The sequence below is a fragment of the Lathyrus oleraceus genome, chromosome 6 (genome assembly GCF_024323335.1).
Source record: "Lathyrus oleraceus cultivar Zhongwan6 chromosome 6, CAAS_Psat_ZW6_1.0, whole genome shotgun sequence".
NCBI classification, from domain to species: domain Eukaryota; kingdom Viridiplantae; phylum Streptophyta; class Magnoliopsida; order Fabales; family Fabaceae; genus Lathyrus; species Lathyrus oleraceus.
The window spans coordinates 231,699,366-231,715,331 of record NC_066584.1 but is presented as its reverse complement, the minus strand read 5'-3'; the positions used below and the strand labels follow the sequence as shown (position 1 = coordinate 231,715,331).

General features: G+C 35.6%; 1 protein-coding gene across 3 annotated transcripts; it reads left to right on the top strand.

The window, feature by feature from the left end:
* The first annotated feature begins 9,214 nt into the window (after positions 1-9,214).
* On the top strand, positions 9,215-12,048 carry LOC127091557 (protein WHAT'S THIS FACTOR 9, mitochondrial). Of its 3 annotated transcripts, none has more exons than XM_051030223.1 (3): positions 9,215-10,093; positions 10,255-11,589; positions 11,849-12,048. In XM_051030223.1, exon 2 carries the CDS (start codon positions 10,303-10,305, stop codon positions 11,335-11,337), a length of 1,035 nt encoding a protein of 344 aa, XP_050886180.1. In that variant the 5' UTR covers positions 9,215-10,093; positions 10,255-10,302; the 3' UTR covers positions 11,338-11,589; positions 11,849-12,048. The 3 variants fall into 3 exon arrangements, with proteins under 3 accessions (XP_050886180.1, XP_050886179.1, XP_050886178.1); XM_051030222.1 differs by having other exon boundaries at positions 10,227-11,589; XM_051030221.1 differs by having other exon boundaries at positions 9,215-11,589.
* Positions 12,049-15,966: the final 3,918 nt, after the last annotated feature.

Sequence of the window (15,966 nt, the reverse complement as noted above, 5' to 3'; positions counted from 1 at the left end):
GTGTGGAAACCCAAAGAAACAACCATAATTCTCATATCTCATACATCTTTTAGAGTTTCCTCAAGATAAGATTGGTATTTTAATAGTGGATGTTCCAGGTACATGACTGAAGAAAAGAACTATCTTGAAGAGTTGAAACTCTACTCCAATAGTTATGTTACCTTTGATGATGGATCAACAAGAAAAATCAAGGGCATATGAAAAATGGTCCATCTAGGTCTATCTAGCCTTGATGATGTGGTGTTGATAGAAAGATCAACTGCAAACTTGATAAGTATAAGTCAATTATGTGATCAAGGTCTGAATTTGAGCTTCAACAAATCATAATGCATTTTTTCCAGCAAAGATTAAGAAGTCTTAATGAAAGGATCCATATCCAAAGAGAATTGTTACTTATGGGTATCTCACAACAAAATTCAGCCATCAACTTGTTTGATATCCAAGGTAGATGATACCAAGCTATGGGACTAAAAACTTGGTCATCTCAACCTCAAGAGTATGAGAAAGATCATATCTGAAGATGCTATTAGGGGATTGCCAAAACTCAAGGTTGAAGAAGGAAAAATCTGTGGAGAGTGCCAAATAGGAAAGCATACCAAGATATCCTACAAGAAGCTCCAACATCTTTCGACCTCCAAATTTTTAGAGTTATTTCATATGAAGGTTATAGGGCCGATGTAAGTATAAATTATGGGTGGGAAAAGACATGTCTTTATGTGTGTGGATTATTTCTCAAGGTATACTTGAGTCAAATTTATTAAAGAAAAACCTGACACTTGTGATGTCTTCAAAGAGCTATGTCAACATCTACAAAGAGAAAAAAGGAGTTGGATTGTGAGGATATGAAGTGAACATGACAAAGAGTTTGAAAACTCTAAGTTCTCTGAGTTTTATTCCTCTTAAGGGATTGGTCATGAATTCTTAGCACCTATCACACCTCAGCAAAATGGAGTGGTTGAGAGGAAAAATACGTCTCTGCAAGAATCAATTAGAGTTATGTTACATGCCAAGAACCTACCTTACTATTTTTGAGCTGAAGCAATATACACAACTTGTCACATTCACAATTGTGTGACCATAAGATCTGGAACCAAAGAAACTCAATATGAGCTATGGAAAGGGAGAAAACCAACTATCAAATACTTTCATGTATATGGTAGCAAGTGCTACATCTTGGCAAATTGTGAGAAAAGAAGGAAGATGGATCCCAAGAGTGATGGAGGAATCTTCCTAGGATATTCCATCAATAGCACAACTTACATAGTGTATAACAAATATACAAAGATTGTGATGTAATCCATAAATTTTGTTATTGATGATACTCTAGAAGATAAGAAATAAGATGAAGATGAAGATAATATTTTTCCTCAACAAATTGATGTCCCAAAAGATGTCCTACCCTAGGTGTTTGACATTGGGTCTGAAACTCAAATTCTGAAAATCCTCAAACCAACATTGCACCACCAATCAGGATTCAGAAGGATCATCCCATTAAAAATGTCATAGGAAATCTAAATGAAGGAGTTATCACCAAATCCGGAGAGATGATTGAAAACTCATGTTTTATTTCAAAGATTGAACATAAGAACATCAAGGAATAATTAAATGATGAATTCTTGATCAATTATATGCAAGAAGAACTATTCTAGTTCAAACAGAATAAGCTATGAGAATTAGTTCCTAGACTTGAAGATATGAATGTCATTGGTACCAAATGGATTTTCAAGAACAAATATGATGAAAATGGTAATGTGAAAAAAGGAACATGGCTCGTTTTGTTTCTCTAGGGCATACTAAAATAGAAGGAGAAGATTTTGATGAGACATTTACTCCAATTGCTAGACTTGAGTCCATTAGATTATTACTTGGAATTTCCTACTTGATGAAATTCAGATTGTATCAAATGGATGTTAAAAGTGAATTTTTGAATGGGTATCTTAATGAAGAAGTCTATGTAGAGCGACCTAAGGGATTCATTGATTCCAATTTTCCAAATCATGTGTACAAGCTGAAGAAAGTTCTCTATAGTTTAAACCAAGCTCCAAGAGCTTGGTATGAGCGGTTTACCGAGTTCCTGATCAACAATGGATACAATAAATGAGGAACAAATAAAACTATATTTGTGAAGAACTATGGAGGAAAGATAGCCCAAATTTATGTTGATTACATAGTGTTTGGTGGGATGTTAGACAAGATGGTGGAGCATTTTGTTCAACAAATGCAGTTTGAGTTTAAGACAAGTCTTGTAGGAGAACTAACTTACTTTCTTGGTCTTCAAGTAAAGTAAATGAAAGACAACGATTTTGTATCTCAAAGCAAGTATACAAAGAGTATAGTGAAAAATTTGGTCTTGACAAGGCTAACCATAAAAAAACTCCAACTTCAACTCATGTGAAGTTATCAAAAGATGAAAATAGAGTTGATGTAGATCAAAGTCTCTACAAAAGTATGAGAGGAAGTCTTCTATACCTCACAACAAGCATACCTGAAATCACTTTTGTTGTAGGAGTATGTGCAAGACACCAAGCTAAACCCAATGCCAGTCATTTGAATCAAGTAAAGATAATCCTAAAGTACATGAATGGAACCTATGACCATGGTTTTCTATATTCTCATAATACAAATTCAATATTGATTGGATATTTTGATGCTGATTGGGCTGAGAGTGCAGATGATAAAAGGAGTACTTATGCTAATTGGTAGGATATCAAATGGCGCATGCATTTGCTTGTTGCACTAGGGCACCACTAGACATGGCTACTGCATGGACCACAAACCAATGCAATTGACGCCTACATTATACCATTAAGAGCATGCGCCATTGCAAGTGGCACATGCTTTGTTTTTATTTTATTTTAATTTTTTAATTTATAATTGTCAAAAATAAAAATAAAAATAAAAATAATTAATAATATTATGTTATAAAATTAAAATACACAACAAATGACAAGAAAGTCAATGACCCGCCCGACCGAAACACCATCCTGTTCCACATCCTGGTGCATTAGCCTGCATTCGAGGTCTCCCATGATTTCTCTGAGGTGTTTGGGGTCTTTGAATGTTGACATGATGTAATAGTGGTTGGTGTAAAGGTTCTGCGGAAGGTCCAACAATATTTGACAAATTCGCCATAATTTCTCCACAATAGCTGAGGTTTCCCGCCAACGGCGCTGCCGTAATTGAGTTCGATGCCCATGTTGTCGTAGTTAGATCGTTGTGGTTGGGTTGTGAGTGGACGGTATGGTTGCCCGAATTGGGATATTGAATCTTTTAGAAACGAAGCAATGGTTCCTGTGGTGTAAGAAAGTCAAATAGTGGTTAGGTGATACGACGATGAGATGTGTTGAGTGTTCATTGGTTGGGGGCTATGGTGGAATGAGATGGAATCGTATGAATTATCAGGGCTATAGACAAATGTGGCGGCTGCATATGGTTGTTGGTGGTATGAGTTAGGTTCTTGGTTTTGTGTTTGGGTGTGTGATATGTACTGGTTGCGAAGTTGGGTGTTTGGTGGTTAGGTGTATATGGTATGGTGACAGTGTGAGGTTGGTCGTTGGATTTGGGTGGGTTGACACTGTTCTTGGGTTTGGTAATGGGGCGAGGTTAGTTAATGGGCGGAGATTTATTGTTGGTAAGGAGGAAGCTGCCAAAGCTAACACACATGTGGTCACAATGTTTGACTGTATTAATGATTGGTTTAGTGTTGATGAGTCAATGGATCATAATGAAGGGAGGCCAGGGGAACACTATTGAGTGGAACTAGATAGAGGTTTGTGCGACTGCGAAAAGTTCCAAGCCTTTCATATGCTCTGCTCCTATGTCATAACAACATGTTCAAAGGTTCAACATGATCCTTTTAACTTACTATCCGCCGTTTACAAAGTCATAAACCTATGCAATGTTTATAATATTAGCTTTTCGATGGTAGCAAAAGAGGATTATTGGCCTGCATATCAATGGGACATACTCTGACACAATGAAATAATGCGAAGAAATAAAAAAGGTCGCCCTAACAACACGCGTACTCGAACCGAAATTGATACATCAGATAAGATGGTGAGATTATGTAGTTCATGTCGCCAGTCCGGACATAATTGTATAAACTGTCTCAGTGTTGGACCAAACACATCAACATAATTTTAAATGTTTTGCTTTATATTAAAAACAACTTTCATTTCATAAATATCATAACATTCGGTTAGAATAACTTGAAAACAACAACTAAACAATAATTTAAACAACAATTAAACAACAACACAAACAACTACAACAATAAAACAACAACAAAAACATATACTACCACTAAACAATATAACCATATAACTATGTAATTACAACCATCAAAACAATTTTGTGAGAACTATACATCATCGTGTGAACATCTCTGTCAGTTTTAACATTCACCCAAAAATGAACTTCTCCATTTTGGTTGAACATGGTATCAAGCCTTTGAGTTCTTCTGATCTTTTCATCCTTTGCAGTGTCTCCATCTAACCAACAAATCAATATCCTGTTAAGATGTCTGAACGTCTCTATATTTCATAGTCGGATCTTCACCGGAGACTTTACTGTCGAATAAATTAAATTACCATTTCTCTTGTGAATGTAAGGACACATATATGAAGATATTTTGAAGAAAAACTGAACCAAATTGAAGAAAAATGAAAGGAGATGGTTATGAGTTGTATGAAAAATAATGATACGGGATGTTGTATTTATAGAGGTGCAAAAAAAGCAGTAGCCACACGGAGTGGCGCATGCACCAAGTGATGCATGCATGCGTCACATGCAATCACGAATTCTGCATGCAGCAACCACTAGGCATGACACCATAATGCAACAAGGCAATGCATTCACCAATTGCATTGGCTTGTGGTGCATGTAGTAGCCACTAGACATGAAGCCATAGTGCAACAAGCAATGCATGCACCATTTGATATGACGACTATTTTTTACGTGTAATTTTTTTATTTAAAAAATGGTTATATTAATAATTAATTTTAAAAAATAATTATTTTGGTATTATTTTTAAAAATAGTGATTTTTTTTTTAATAATGTCCTAAAGAGTAAACCCTTTAGAGAATGCCCGAGACTAGTTTTATATCCCTGGCAATATCAATTGAGATAATTGGAAAAATCTTTCTAAAAGCTTAATTTTATAAAGAAACAGGCATGGATATTTACAATCAATCCAATAGGGTATCTCAAGAATTGGTAATTGTGTTGTAAATAAAAAATTCGTCACTCGTTTATAATTTACATATCTTATGTAATATGTCATTTTAATTATATGTCCATTCAAATACTAGACTTGAAAGAAATACTTGGATTATGATTACTCGATGATCTATATATAGATAGTTTACACATTTTGAGTTTATGCTAGTAAAGGACACTGGTTACTAAAATTTGTCTCGATGAAGGGAAATGAAGTACTCCCTTTGTCTCATATTTGTATCTATCATATAAGAATTACATTTTAACTCAAAACAATGGTGGATGTTTTTTTCTTTAGCAGTAAACCATCACATTCTTGTATGGGTGTTGGTGCCGGTTGGTTGAAAAATGACTGAAAAAATAGATGCATTGAATGAATATTTCACTAAAATGAAATTTATTAAACCAAAATTCTTTAAATCCCTCCATTAAATTATCCATCACTGTACAAAGTCGTATATTGGATAAATTTACGGTTTTTGTTTGAATAAATTTAAATTTGAACCTCTCTTAAATGATAATGTAATACTATTTCTAAATATGATTATTATTATTTTTTTAAATATAACCTTTTTAAAACATTTAATTTGTCCAAAATAATTTTTTTAAAAGGGCAAATTAAATATAAAATTATGATACACCGACGGTGACGATTTAAAGAAATGTATACTATCATCTAGTAAAAATATATTATTCTATTATATTATATTAAAATTTTTCAGAATAATTTGACGGAATAAGGTTTGACAATGTAAAACTAAGTTTTTTTTAAATAACCAACATTTTCAATTAAAATATCAAAATAATCAAAATTTAAAAAAATATATCAAAATAACCACATTTTTTAACTGATGCGCCAGTTGAACAAACACATCCAATTAAGATCTAAAGGAGACGCCATTGGAGCTGACGCGTGCTCCCATTGACATTGCACTTAGGCCCCATGCTTCTTGGCGCATGCATGTGTGGTTTAGTGTGTGCGCCTATGCATCTAGTGTATGCATGTGTGTGTGACGCCTAGGGCATTAGCGCATGCATTTCATGGTTCATGTATAAATAACATGCGCATCTCCCATATTTTTACAGACAACTTCTTACCCTCCAACCCCGTTTTCTTTCATTCTACTTCAATCTCCTTCAATTTTTTGTTCTTTAACCATGTCTGAATACATTCACAAGAGAAATGCCGATTTAATCTTTTCAGCAGTGCAACCTCTGATAAAGATTCGACATTGGAATATATAATCGTTTGAACGTCTTAATCGGACGTTGAACCATTGGTTAGATGGAGAAATTGCAGATGGTGAAAGGATTAGAAGAATTCAATGGTTTGAGTCAACGTTCAACCAAAATGGAGAAGTGCGTGTATGAGTGGATATTAAGACTGACAGAGACGTTCACAGGATGATGTATAGCATGTTCAAAATTATTTGGATGGTTGTAATCGCTTAGTTATAATAATGGTATTTTATTCGTTGTAGTCTGTTGTGTTGTTGTTTATGTGTTGCTTGTGTGTTGAATGTGTTGTATTTGTTTGTGATGATATTTCCTCACAAAGTTATCATATGAAATAAATATTGTTTTTAATATAAAGTAAAAGAGGTACATGTAAAATTATCTTGTTGTGCTTGTTTCAACACTGGGACAGTTAGTACGACTGTGACGGGGCTGTCGACATGAACTACACAATCAAACCGTTTTGTTCGCCGTATCCATTTCGGTTTGAATACGGGTGCTGTTTGGGTGACCCTTTTTCTTTCTTCGCATTACTTTGTTGTTCCAGAGAATGTCCCCTTGATATTCAGGTCAGTAATCCTCTTTTGCAACAACGAAAAAGCTAATTTTGTAAACATTGGATAGGCTTATGACTTTGTAAACGTAGGATAGTAAGTATGATGGATCCTTTAGAACCTTTGAAAGTAGGGCATACGAAAGGCTTGAAACATTCCGTAGTCGCACCAACCTCTATCTAGTTCCACTCTATATTGTCCCATCGACATGCCTTCATTGTGATCCATGGACTCAACAACACTGTACCAACATTTAATACGGTCAAACACCGTGACCACGTGTGTGTTAGCTTTTGTAGCTTCGTGTATAATGAATTTCATTGAAGCATCACTGAACAACTGCCCAGATTGTAACACTGAACTCCATTTGGAACGTCTGGTCTCAAACAACGCCCCTAGCCTGAAATATGTTGCTTGCACTAAAGCAGTTATAGGTAGGTTTTGTATGCCTTTGAAGACAAAGTTCATTGATTCCATAAGATTTGTTGTCATGTGGCCCCAACGTTGACCGTTGTCGTATGACTTAGTCCACTTTTCCAATGTAATACTGTTGATCCATCGTACTGCATATGCGTTAGACAATCTGATGTTTTCGCGATAGTGTTTGAAAGAAGATTCTGTTAATGCATAACTTGCATTGACAACCTTCTTTCGCAATGTTTTGTCTTTGATCTCTCGCACAAAATTTTGAGAGATATGTCTAATGCAGTAGACATGCGTCGACGAAGGATCCTGCCATCCATTATCAATGTTTTTGTAGGCACTCACTATTGAAGGGTGTCGATCAGAGATCAAACATAAGTTAGGTTGAGGAGCAACGTGCAATCAAAGATATTTTAGGAAAAAGCTTCATCCCTCAGCAGTCCCCCCTTCGCAAAAGAGATGTGTCATCATTGGAGGAATCGACGACAACACATCTTAAACAAACCAGTCATGCAGGGTGCTAGACCAACTCAACAATATATGACATGGTTTAGGTCGGTTTACAACGCCACAATTTGTGTCTGAGCCAAGGTATTTGATTGATCCACGCTAACTAGTTTCATCATCATACACCCAACAATAAATCCTCTTCTAAGAACAATGTCAACCACCCAAACCCAACAACCAACCTCACACCATCACCCTATAATATACACCCAACAACCAAACACCTAATCTCACAATCCATTCATGCCACACATCTAAACTCAAAACGAAGAATCAAACTCTAACCACCAACCACCATACACAACCACCACAACAGTCTATAGCCCAGGTGATTCATAAGATTCATGCCATCGTAGCCCCCTACCAATGACCATCCAAACATCCCATCGCCCCAACACCCAACTATTGTTTGACTATAGTACACCTCAGGAACCATTGATTCGTTTCCAAACCGATTCAATGTCCCAACTCGGGCAATCATACCGTCCACAATTCACCCAACCACAACGATCCAACTACGACAACATGGACACCAAACTCAATTACAGAAGCGTCGCTGGCGACAATCCCCCAACTATTGGGGACAAATGATGATACATCTATCAAGTACCGCTGGACTTTTCACCGGACCTTCACACCAGCCACCATTGGATCATGTCAACATTCAAAGAGCCCAAACACCTCAGGAAAATCGTGGGAGACCTCGAAGACAAACTAACACACCTGGATGTGGAACACGTGGGCGTTTCAATCGGACGGATCATTGAATTTCTTATCAATTCTATGTAATTTTTCGCTATAATATAAATATAATTTTTATTTTCAGTATTTTTTTAAATTTATTATAAATTTAATATTTAAAATTTACGAAAATAATATGAAAGGAGCATGCGCCACATGCATTGGTTTTGCATGCATGTTGGTTATTTTGATATATTTTTGATATTTTAGTTGAAAATATTGATTATTTTAAAAAAAAAAATCTAAAATTAACTGAGATACTATTAATGGATTACCTCCTTTATCTATATAATTTAGTATTAAGTATTTACTCCCTCCGTTATTTTTTTAAGTTTCATTTTTTTGACTTTTTACATATACCAAGAAAATTAATCATTATTGTTATTTTTCAAATAATAATTTTTTTTTATCTATAATACCATTAATTATTTATTATATTCATTTTATTTTTTTTCTCCGATAATTATCTAAGAGTAGTTTTAAAAAAAAAAACAATTAATATTACCTTAAACTTTAATTCCAACTAACCATCATTTGGATCCTCAAACGCATGGTTTGCTTTAATTCTCCGCGGAGAAAGAAAGAGATCAAAGCAATGAAACCTCCGATGTATCCTCAATCTTCCTTGGTAACAAATTAAAATTCACATCGGGTTGTTCTCCTGTCAACTTTGCGAAGTCAAGCTCGTAGACTCTCCTTTAGCCTGTAGGCCGATCTCCATATGGATGCGCGAGTGAAGGAATGACGGGACTCCTCCTCTTTCCCAGAGACTTTCTTCCTCTATCAAAATCAAGGGGATAAAGAAGACATGGGCTACCGCTAAACTTTTCCTCAACTTCAACCGTTTGGTACGCTCCGGCACCTCCAATGCGAGAAGTGCGCTATTTCCCTAATCCAAATTGTCAAAACTCACGTCATAGTAATAAGAAGAGTTGCCTGGTACCTTTTTTTTCTTCAGTCAAGTTCAGTCAAATCCGAAGCAGCGAAACTTTTTCTTTCCAAGAAAGTGAGACTTTTAAAGCAACGGAGAGGGAGTAATACCGATAAAACAAAAAAAAGTTTACATACAAGAGTATGGTCTTGAATAAAAGAAGAGCATGAACATGAACCCTACTTTTTGAACCCTTTCTCATTTGTATCTTCTCGGGAAAAAATCTCTCTTTCTTGCTCTCTCTTCTTTGGTACTCTCACTCGCCCACCCAAATTATCATTATTTCATCACATTCACTCAACATTTCCCTCAACCCCATTCTCTCTAAAGTCGACATTTGATCAATCCATCACAACTGTATTAAGGCAGGTTAAGAGGCTGCGTGCTTTCACTCACGACTTCATGTGCTTCTGTCTTAGGGAAGGCTAACACAACACCGCGGGAGCGTCACTTGAGAGCAAATCTCCACTTCGCACCGCAATTGTAAGTGCATGAGTTCTGTTTTATAAATTGAATAATATTTATTGCTTTGGTGTGGATCCTCAAATTCTCAATCATTATACATGATGTTTCGTTCTTTATTTGATACCGCAAAAAATTATGGTTTCCTTCATAGTTGTAAGCAAGGATTTATTTACCAGCAGAAGTTTAGTCTAGTGAACATAAAGTTGAAATGGGTGAAAGATAGAACAATGGATTCTGTTGTCACATGTCAGAGGGATCTTAAGGCCGCTGGGATCCTTGTTTCAATCATTTATTCTTCTCCGGAATGTTGTCTTCCAATATATCGTCTTTCTCGTCATCGTGGACAACTTGGACTTCCAAATGACCTTAAACTCGCCACTTTTATCAGAAGATATCCCAATGTTTTTGTTGAGTCGTCTTTTCTTGATAGCGGCGGCTCGCCTGTTCCGTGTTTCGGATTGAGTCGTGAAGCGTTGAAGCTCCATTGCAAAGAAGTTGATATACTTAGAGAAAATATGTTTGAGCTTAGGGATAGGTTGTGCAAATTGCTTATGCTCACAAGAGATTGGATGCTTCCACTACAGACCATTGACCAGTTGAAATGGGATTTGGGTTTACCGTATGATTACCAGGATTCTTTTATTCTGAATCATCATCCTGAAATATTCTCTTTTGTTCGCCTCCCCGACGGTCGGGTTGGCTTGAAGTTATTATTTTGGGATGATAAGCTTGCTGTATCAGAGTTAGAGAAGAATGCTTCTCTGCAACAAGAAGAACAAGACATAAAAAGTGGAACCTTTACATTTCCGATCAGTTTTACCAGGGGTTTTGGTTTGAAAAGGAAAAGCATGGAGTGGTTGAAAGAGTGGCAGAAACTCCCTTATACTTCGCCCTACACCAATGCCTCTCATTTGGATACTCGTACGGATGTATCTGAGAAGAGGGTAGTTGGTGTTTTTCATGAGCTCCTTCATCTTACACTTCATAAGCAAACGGAGCGTAAGAATGTTAGCAACTTACGCAGACCCTTGGCCTTACCGCAAAAGTTCACTAAAGCATTTGAACGACATCCTGGTATTTTTTACATTTCCAAGAAGAATGACACCCAAACAGTTGTTCTGAGGGAAGCCTACAATGGTGGGGAACTTGTGCAGAATCACCCCCTTGTTAAAATTAGAGAGGAATTTGCGAATCTACTGAAGAAAGGACTACTTGATAGGAGTAAGGGTGTATACAAGAAAAGTATAGATGCCATTTCATAGTGCTATAAAAATGGACCATGGGAAGTGAAGCCTATGAATGTTATTTGAAGGATGATTGTTGTTGGCTCCTCAAACTGATGGAGCAGATCAGAGGTTGATCCTCCTCAAACTGGAGAGTCAACAGAAGTTCTGGAACTCATAAATGATCCTATACAGATTGTTGTTAAACCTAATGGAACTGTTTCGAGCAGTGTTTGTGAGCTTTTAGAGTGCCTTGTGTGCTTGAATGCCATGTACCCTCCAATCCACCAGGTTGTTTTCTATTTTAATGCTTCATTGTAATTTGTGGGTTCCTGAGATGATTGGCAGGACATCTTTATTTGTGAATTTGTTAACAGCTTTTGCTTTGTTGTGATACAAACTGGTACCAAACAGAATGATTGAATACTAATATCTGAACTTTATTGATGATAAAATACAATTACAAAATGAATTTTCAAGAAATTATAGAGTCTTGGTCTCTCCCTTCCAAATAACCAATAGACTAACATATTGTTGATCTTTATTGCAGTGGTCAAATGGTCACACTTTATGCTCCTAGCTGATTGCATTTGTTACACAATGATAGAAGTAGAGATTATGAGAAAATGATAGAAGTAGAGCAACTGTGTATAGATCATACTTATCTTGAATGCAATTGGATAGTAATAGGGTGTAGGCCACTGCGCCAATATAAGATTTTCTATATTAGAATGGAAGTTTGATGGCTGATTGTGTGGCTTATGGGACTGGTTTTATCTTGTGAATTCAAGTTATGTGTGCCTTGAAAGAACCGGGCGTAGCAGCAAAATATTTCCGTCTGAGTTCCATTGCAGGCATAAAAAACCTTTAATTCCTTTTCTCTATTCTTCTACAACATTTTTTATTCTATATTTTTCTTATGAATTTTCCATTTTCATTTATAAAAGACGAAAATAGAATAATACATTGGGCAACTATTGCGTCCTTGTATTACATGCGGATTTAATGACTCATGTAATACAGTTTAAGTATTTACTCATGTCCTTCGAAAGGGATATCCTAGCAAGTACACGTTTTGGAATCGGGAGAAGAGGATTTCTTAATGAATTCAATAAGTTTTTCACTCATCACTCGAAAATTCAAGAAGTCTCTTTGTTTTCGAAGATGCATCTCCTGACGTATTCATTATACATTCAATGTAGACTATTATGAGTGACGCCTTATAAGTTGTGTGTTTTTATTTTGAAAATGCATCTTTGAAATATTTCATAAAAATTTCAGAGATATATAGTTGGAAGTTTAAACGGGATTTTAAAATATTTTATCACCTTTGCATGTCAGATACTTTCGGAGATGCATCTCCGGAATAATCTGATAATAACATCAACTGCATGAACACACAATCATTGTTGTCATTGTTGTTTTTCAACTCAAATCCTCATAAAAAATCCATTCATTCTCAATTCATTTTTTCGCTCCAAATCTTCAATCTTTTGGTTCTTCACATCAAAGGGGGCAATAAAAAAATAGAATTTCAAGAAAGATCATTTATTTTCCACTGCATTGCTCACACTAATTATGTTTTTTTTTTTTCTGAAAAAAATGAGCATTGTGTCCGAAAATGTATCTCCGAAACGAGTAAGAACTTCTCTGCAAATGCATTTTCAGAACTAGTCTATGTTCAATTTTCAGCTCTGTTTTCAGCAGTGTCGCTTATATGATATTATGTTGTAATTGTTTTCATTAGATATGATGCACCCCGATGTTTTCCTAAAACAAGTTGTTTCTCCGGATGTCCAAGGTGTTGTCATGAAGGCGGTAGATGTTGGGAACCAATTTAAAAACGAGCAAGAGTTTGAATCTCGTGATCAAATACTTCAATGGATTCGTATGGAGGCTGCTGAACTTGGATTTGGTGTGGTGATCAGAAGGTCTGATTATGGTTCGAATAGAAGATGCATTTTTGTGACAATGACGTGCGAAAGAAGCGGGAAATATAGAACTCCTCCCTAGAATTTTAAAAGAGACGATCAGTCGACCTCGGTAAATAGGAAAAGCTAAAGGGCATGGCAAAAGAGAACCACAAAAGGTCTCAGAGGTATCATGCTCTCAAAGATTTTTACTTTATTTGAGTTAACATGAATATTTTGTCCTAAAAAGTTGCTTGAGGACAACCAACAAGCTAAGTTTGGGGTTGTGATCAGTCATCATTTTTGTTTTATTTATCATCATTAGGACATTAAAAATATGTGATTTATCTGGATTTTTTATACTGTTTGAGTCATTTAGTGGTCAATTTCTTTAATTTTGTAATGATTTATGTTTTAATTGTTTCTGGTGTTTTTTATCTGTATGGGAAGGTTTTCATGTGTTTTGCAAGTTTGGAGAAAAAGAGAAAAGTGATCAGATCAAAGTTCGAGCCAAAAGGCAAAAGTTGAAGCCTAAGGAGCAAAAGATAATAGTCTTTCACATTTTCACTTGATGATACTGCTTCACCTGTCATCTCATTCCACACTCTCACCATGTCTCTTGGGTGTTTATATGTTTTTGCTCAACGTTCACAGTATGCACAATTATTTCGTAGGATTGAATAAATTCTATTTTGATAACAATATACCTGATACACACACTTTTTTAGGCCTTTCAGGGTTGTAATGGAGCTAGGGTATATTTGGAAAAGTGGGCTAAGTTTCAGAGTGAATACGATCATTCTCATCAGTATGCTTACTTTAAAGAAGTATCGTTGGAGCTCTTTCTTGTACTGGATTCTTGTAGATGCCATGGAGTGTTCAATTTTTGATTTTTTCTTTTTGACATCTAGTTGATATTTTGACTCCTTGTAGTGAGTGTTCTAACGATTATTTTTTATTTTTTTCCTTTTTTTCTTCAAATAAGCTGAATTTTTAACTTTTCTTTACTTTTTTTCATCAGATACACTCTTCTTCTTAGTTTCTGCACAGTTACCCCAAGTTTAAAGGTTTCTATTTCAATAATAACCCCAAACTTAGAATAAGCACATATCCTTGAACTCAACATACAAGCTATGAACATCCTAGGAAAATGTTTGGGTCTTACACAAAGGTCATTGATGAACCAATTAGCCTTTAGACATTAGAGATTTCATTGGTCAAATGAGAGAATCGGAAAGAATTGGGATGAAGATGAAGAAGGAGGGGATGATAGAAACACAAATTGATCAAAGGAGGAATTTCATCAAATAAAAACCATCCATTCATTTTGGGAGATGAAATATACATTTCATCAATCCCCTAAATCCAATGACTTTGATCCAACAAAAGTCAAATCAACCTTGACCAAGGCCCAAACAGAAAGTCAAACATCACAAGACCATAAAAATGGCTCAACAATATTTTTAAACATTTAATCAATTAAAATCCAATTAAAAAAGAATTAAAATACATTTTAACTTGGTCAAAACGTAAAATCCCTTTAAAACACCAAATAAATGGCCAAGGGATTTATCCTAGGTCAAACAAGATCAAATGACCTTAGACAAAAAATTTCACTATTTTTGAAAAGTCAGAAGTATTTTTAAACAATTAAAAATATGCACAAAAACATTTAATTCATGAAAAATATCAAAATTAATCCAAAAAATAATTTTAATTCAAATATGGAAGAGAAAAATATTTAAAGATTTTTGGTGAAAGTCCCATATTTTTTGGGTTAAAAGTGAAATTTCTATGAATTAAACAAAATAATGCAATTAAAAGAAAATTCAAAAAATAAAAAGAAATTGGAAAAAACGAGGGTAATCAGATCTCCCTCATTAATTGAGGTGGAAGATCTAATGGCCAAGCGCGTATCATCCACCATAGTCCACAGTCAACGCGCATGTATAAGTTGTATTCAAAAGCAATGACTTAGATTAAAACGTTCAAACATAATCAAATGGTCAGGAGGTGTGCCAACACACCACCGAAGCTAGGGCTCCGGTCATCTTCTCCGGTGGACCTCACCGGACTGGTCCACCACCAACTTAATGAAAAATGAAAAACAAGGACTCTATTTCGAAGAGAAAATGCTTAGGAGCTCGAATCTGACCTCATTTTTTCTCCAATTCCAAGTATATAGAAAGATACATGGAATTGAATTTTGAGGATCATGAATTGAGTTGCTTCGATTTGACCTCAAAGCAACTCAATCTTGTTGCCTACATTGGTAGGACTTCAGCCAACCAAAAATCAAAGAGAACGGTGAAGAATTGAGAGAGAATCGAAGAGATGAAGTTTATGAAAAATCACCTTCGAGGGAGCTTGTATCTTGCTTGATCTTGCTTCCAATTGGTCTTGGATTGACTTAAGAAGCTTGTAGGAAGTGAATTGGATCAAGGAAATGCTTGGATTCTTGGAGTTTCAACTTCAAAACAGAAGTGAAGTTGAAACTCGATTTTCATTTGAAAACCTTCAAGTTTATCCTCTAATGGTGAGGGTTATCGTTGCAGGATCAAAGCTTGGGCAAGGTGTCCCCTATTTTGAGTAGAAGTGGTTGTATTTATAGGCAATGCAATTGGTTTTCACACCCTTCCATTAAAATTCCAAAAATAACAATCTTCATTTGCATGGTTGCATGGACGTGTGATAGGCCCATGAAATGATGTAATCAGGTCCAAATTTCCTTATGAGCAATGTTGAAAGTGTGTCATGT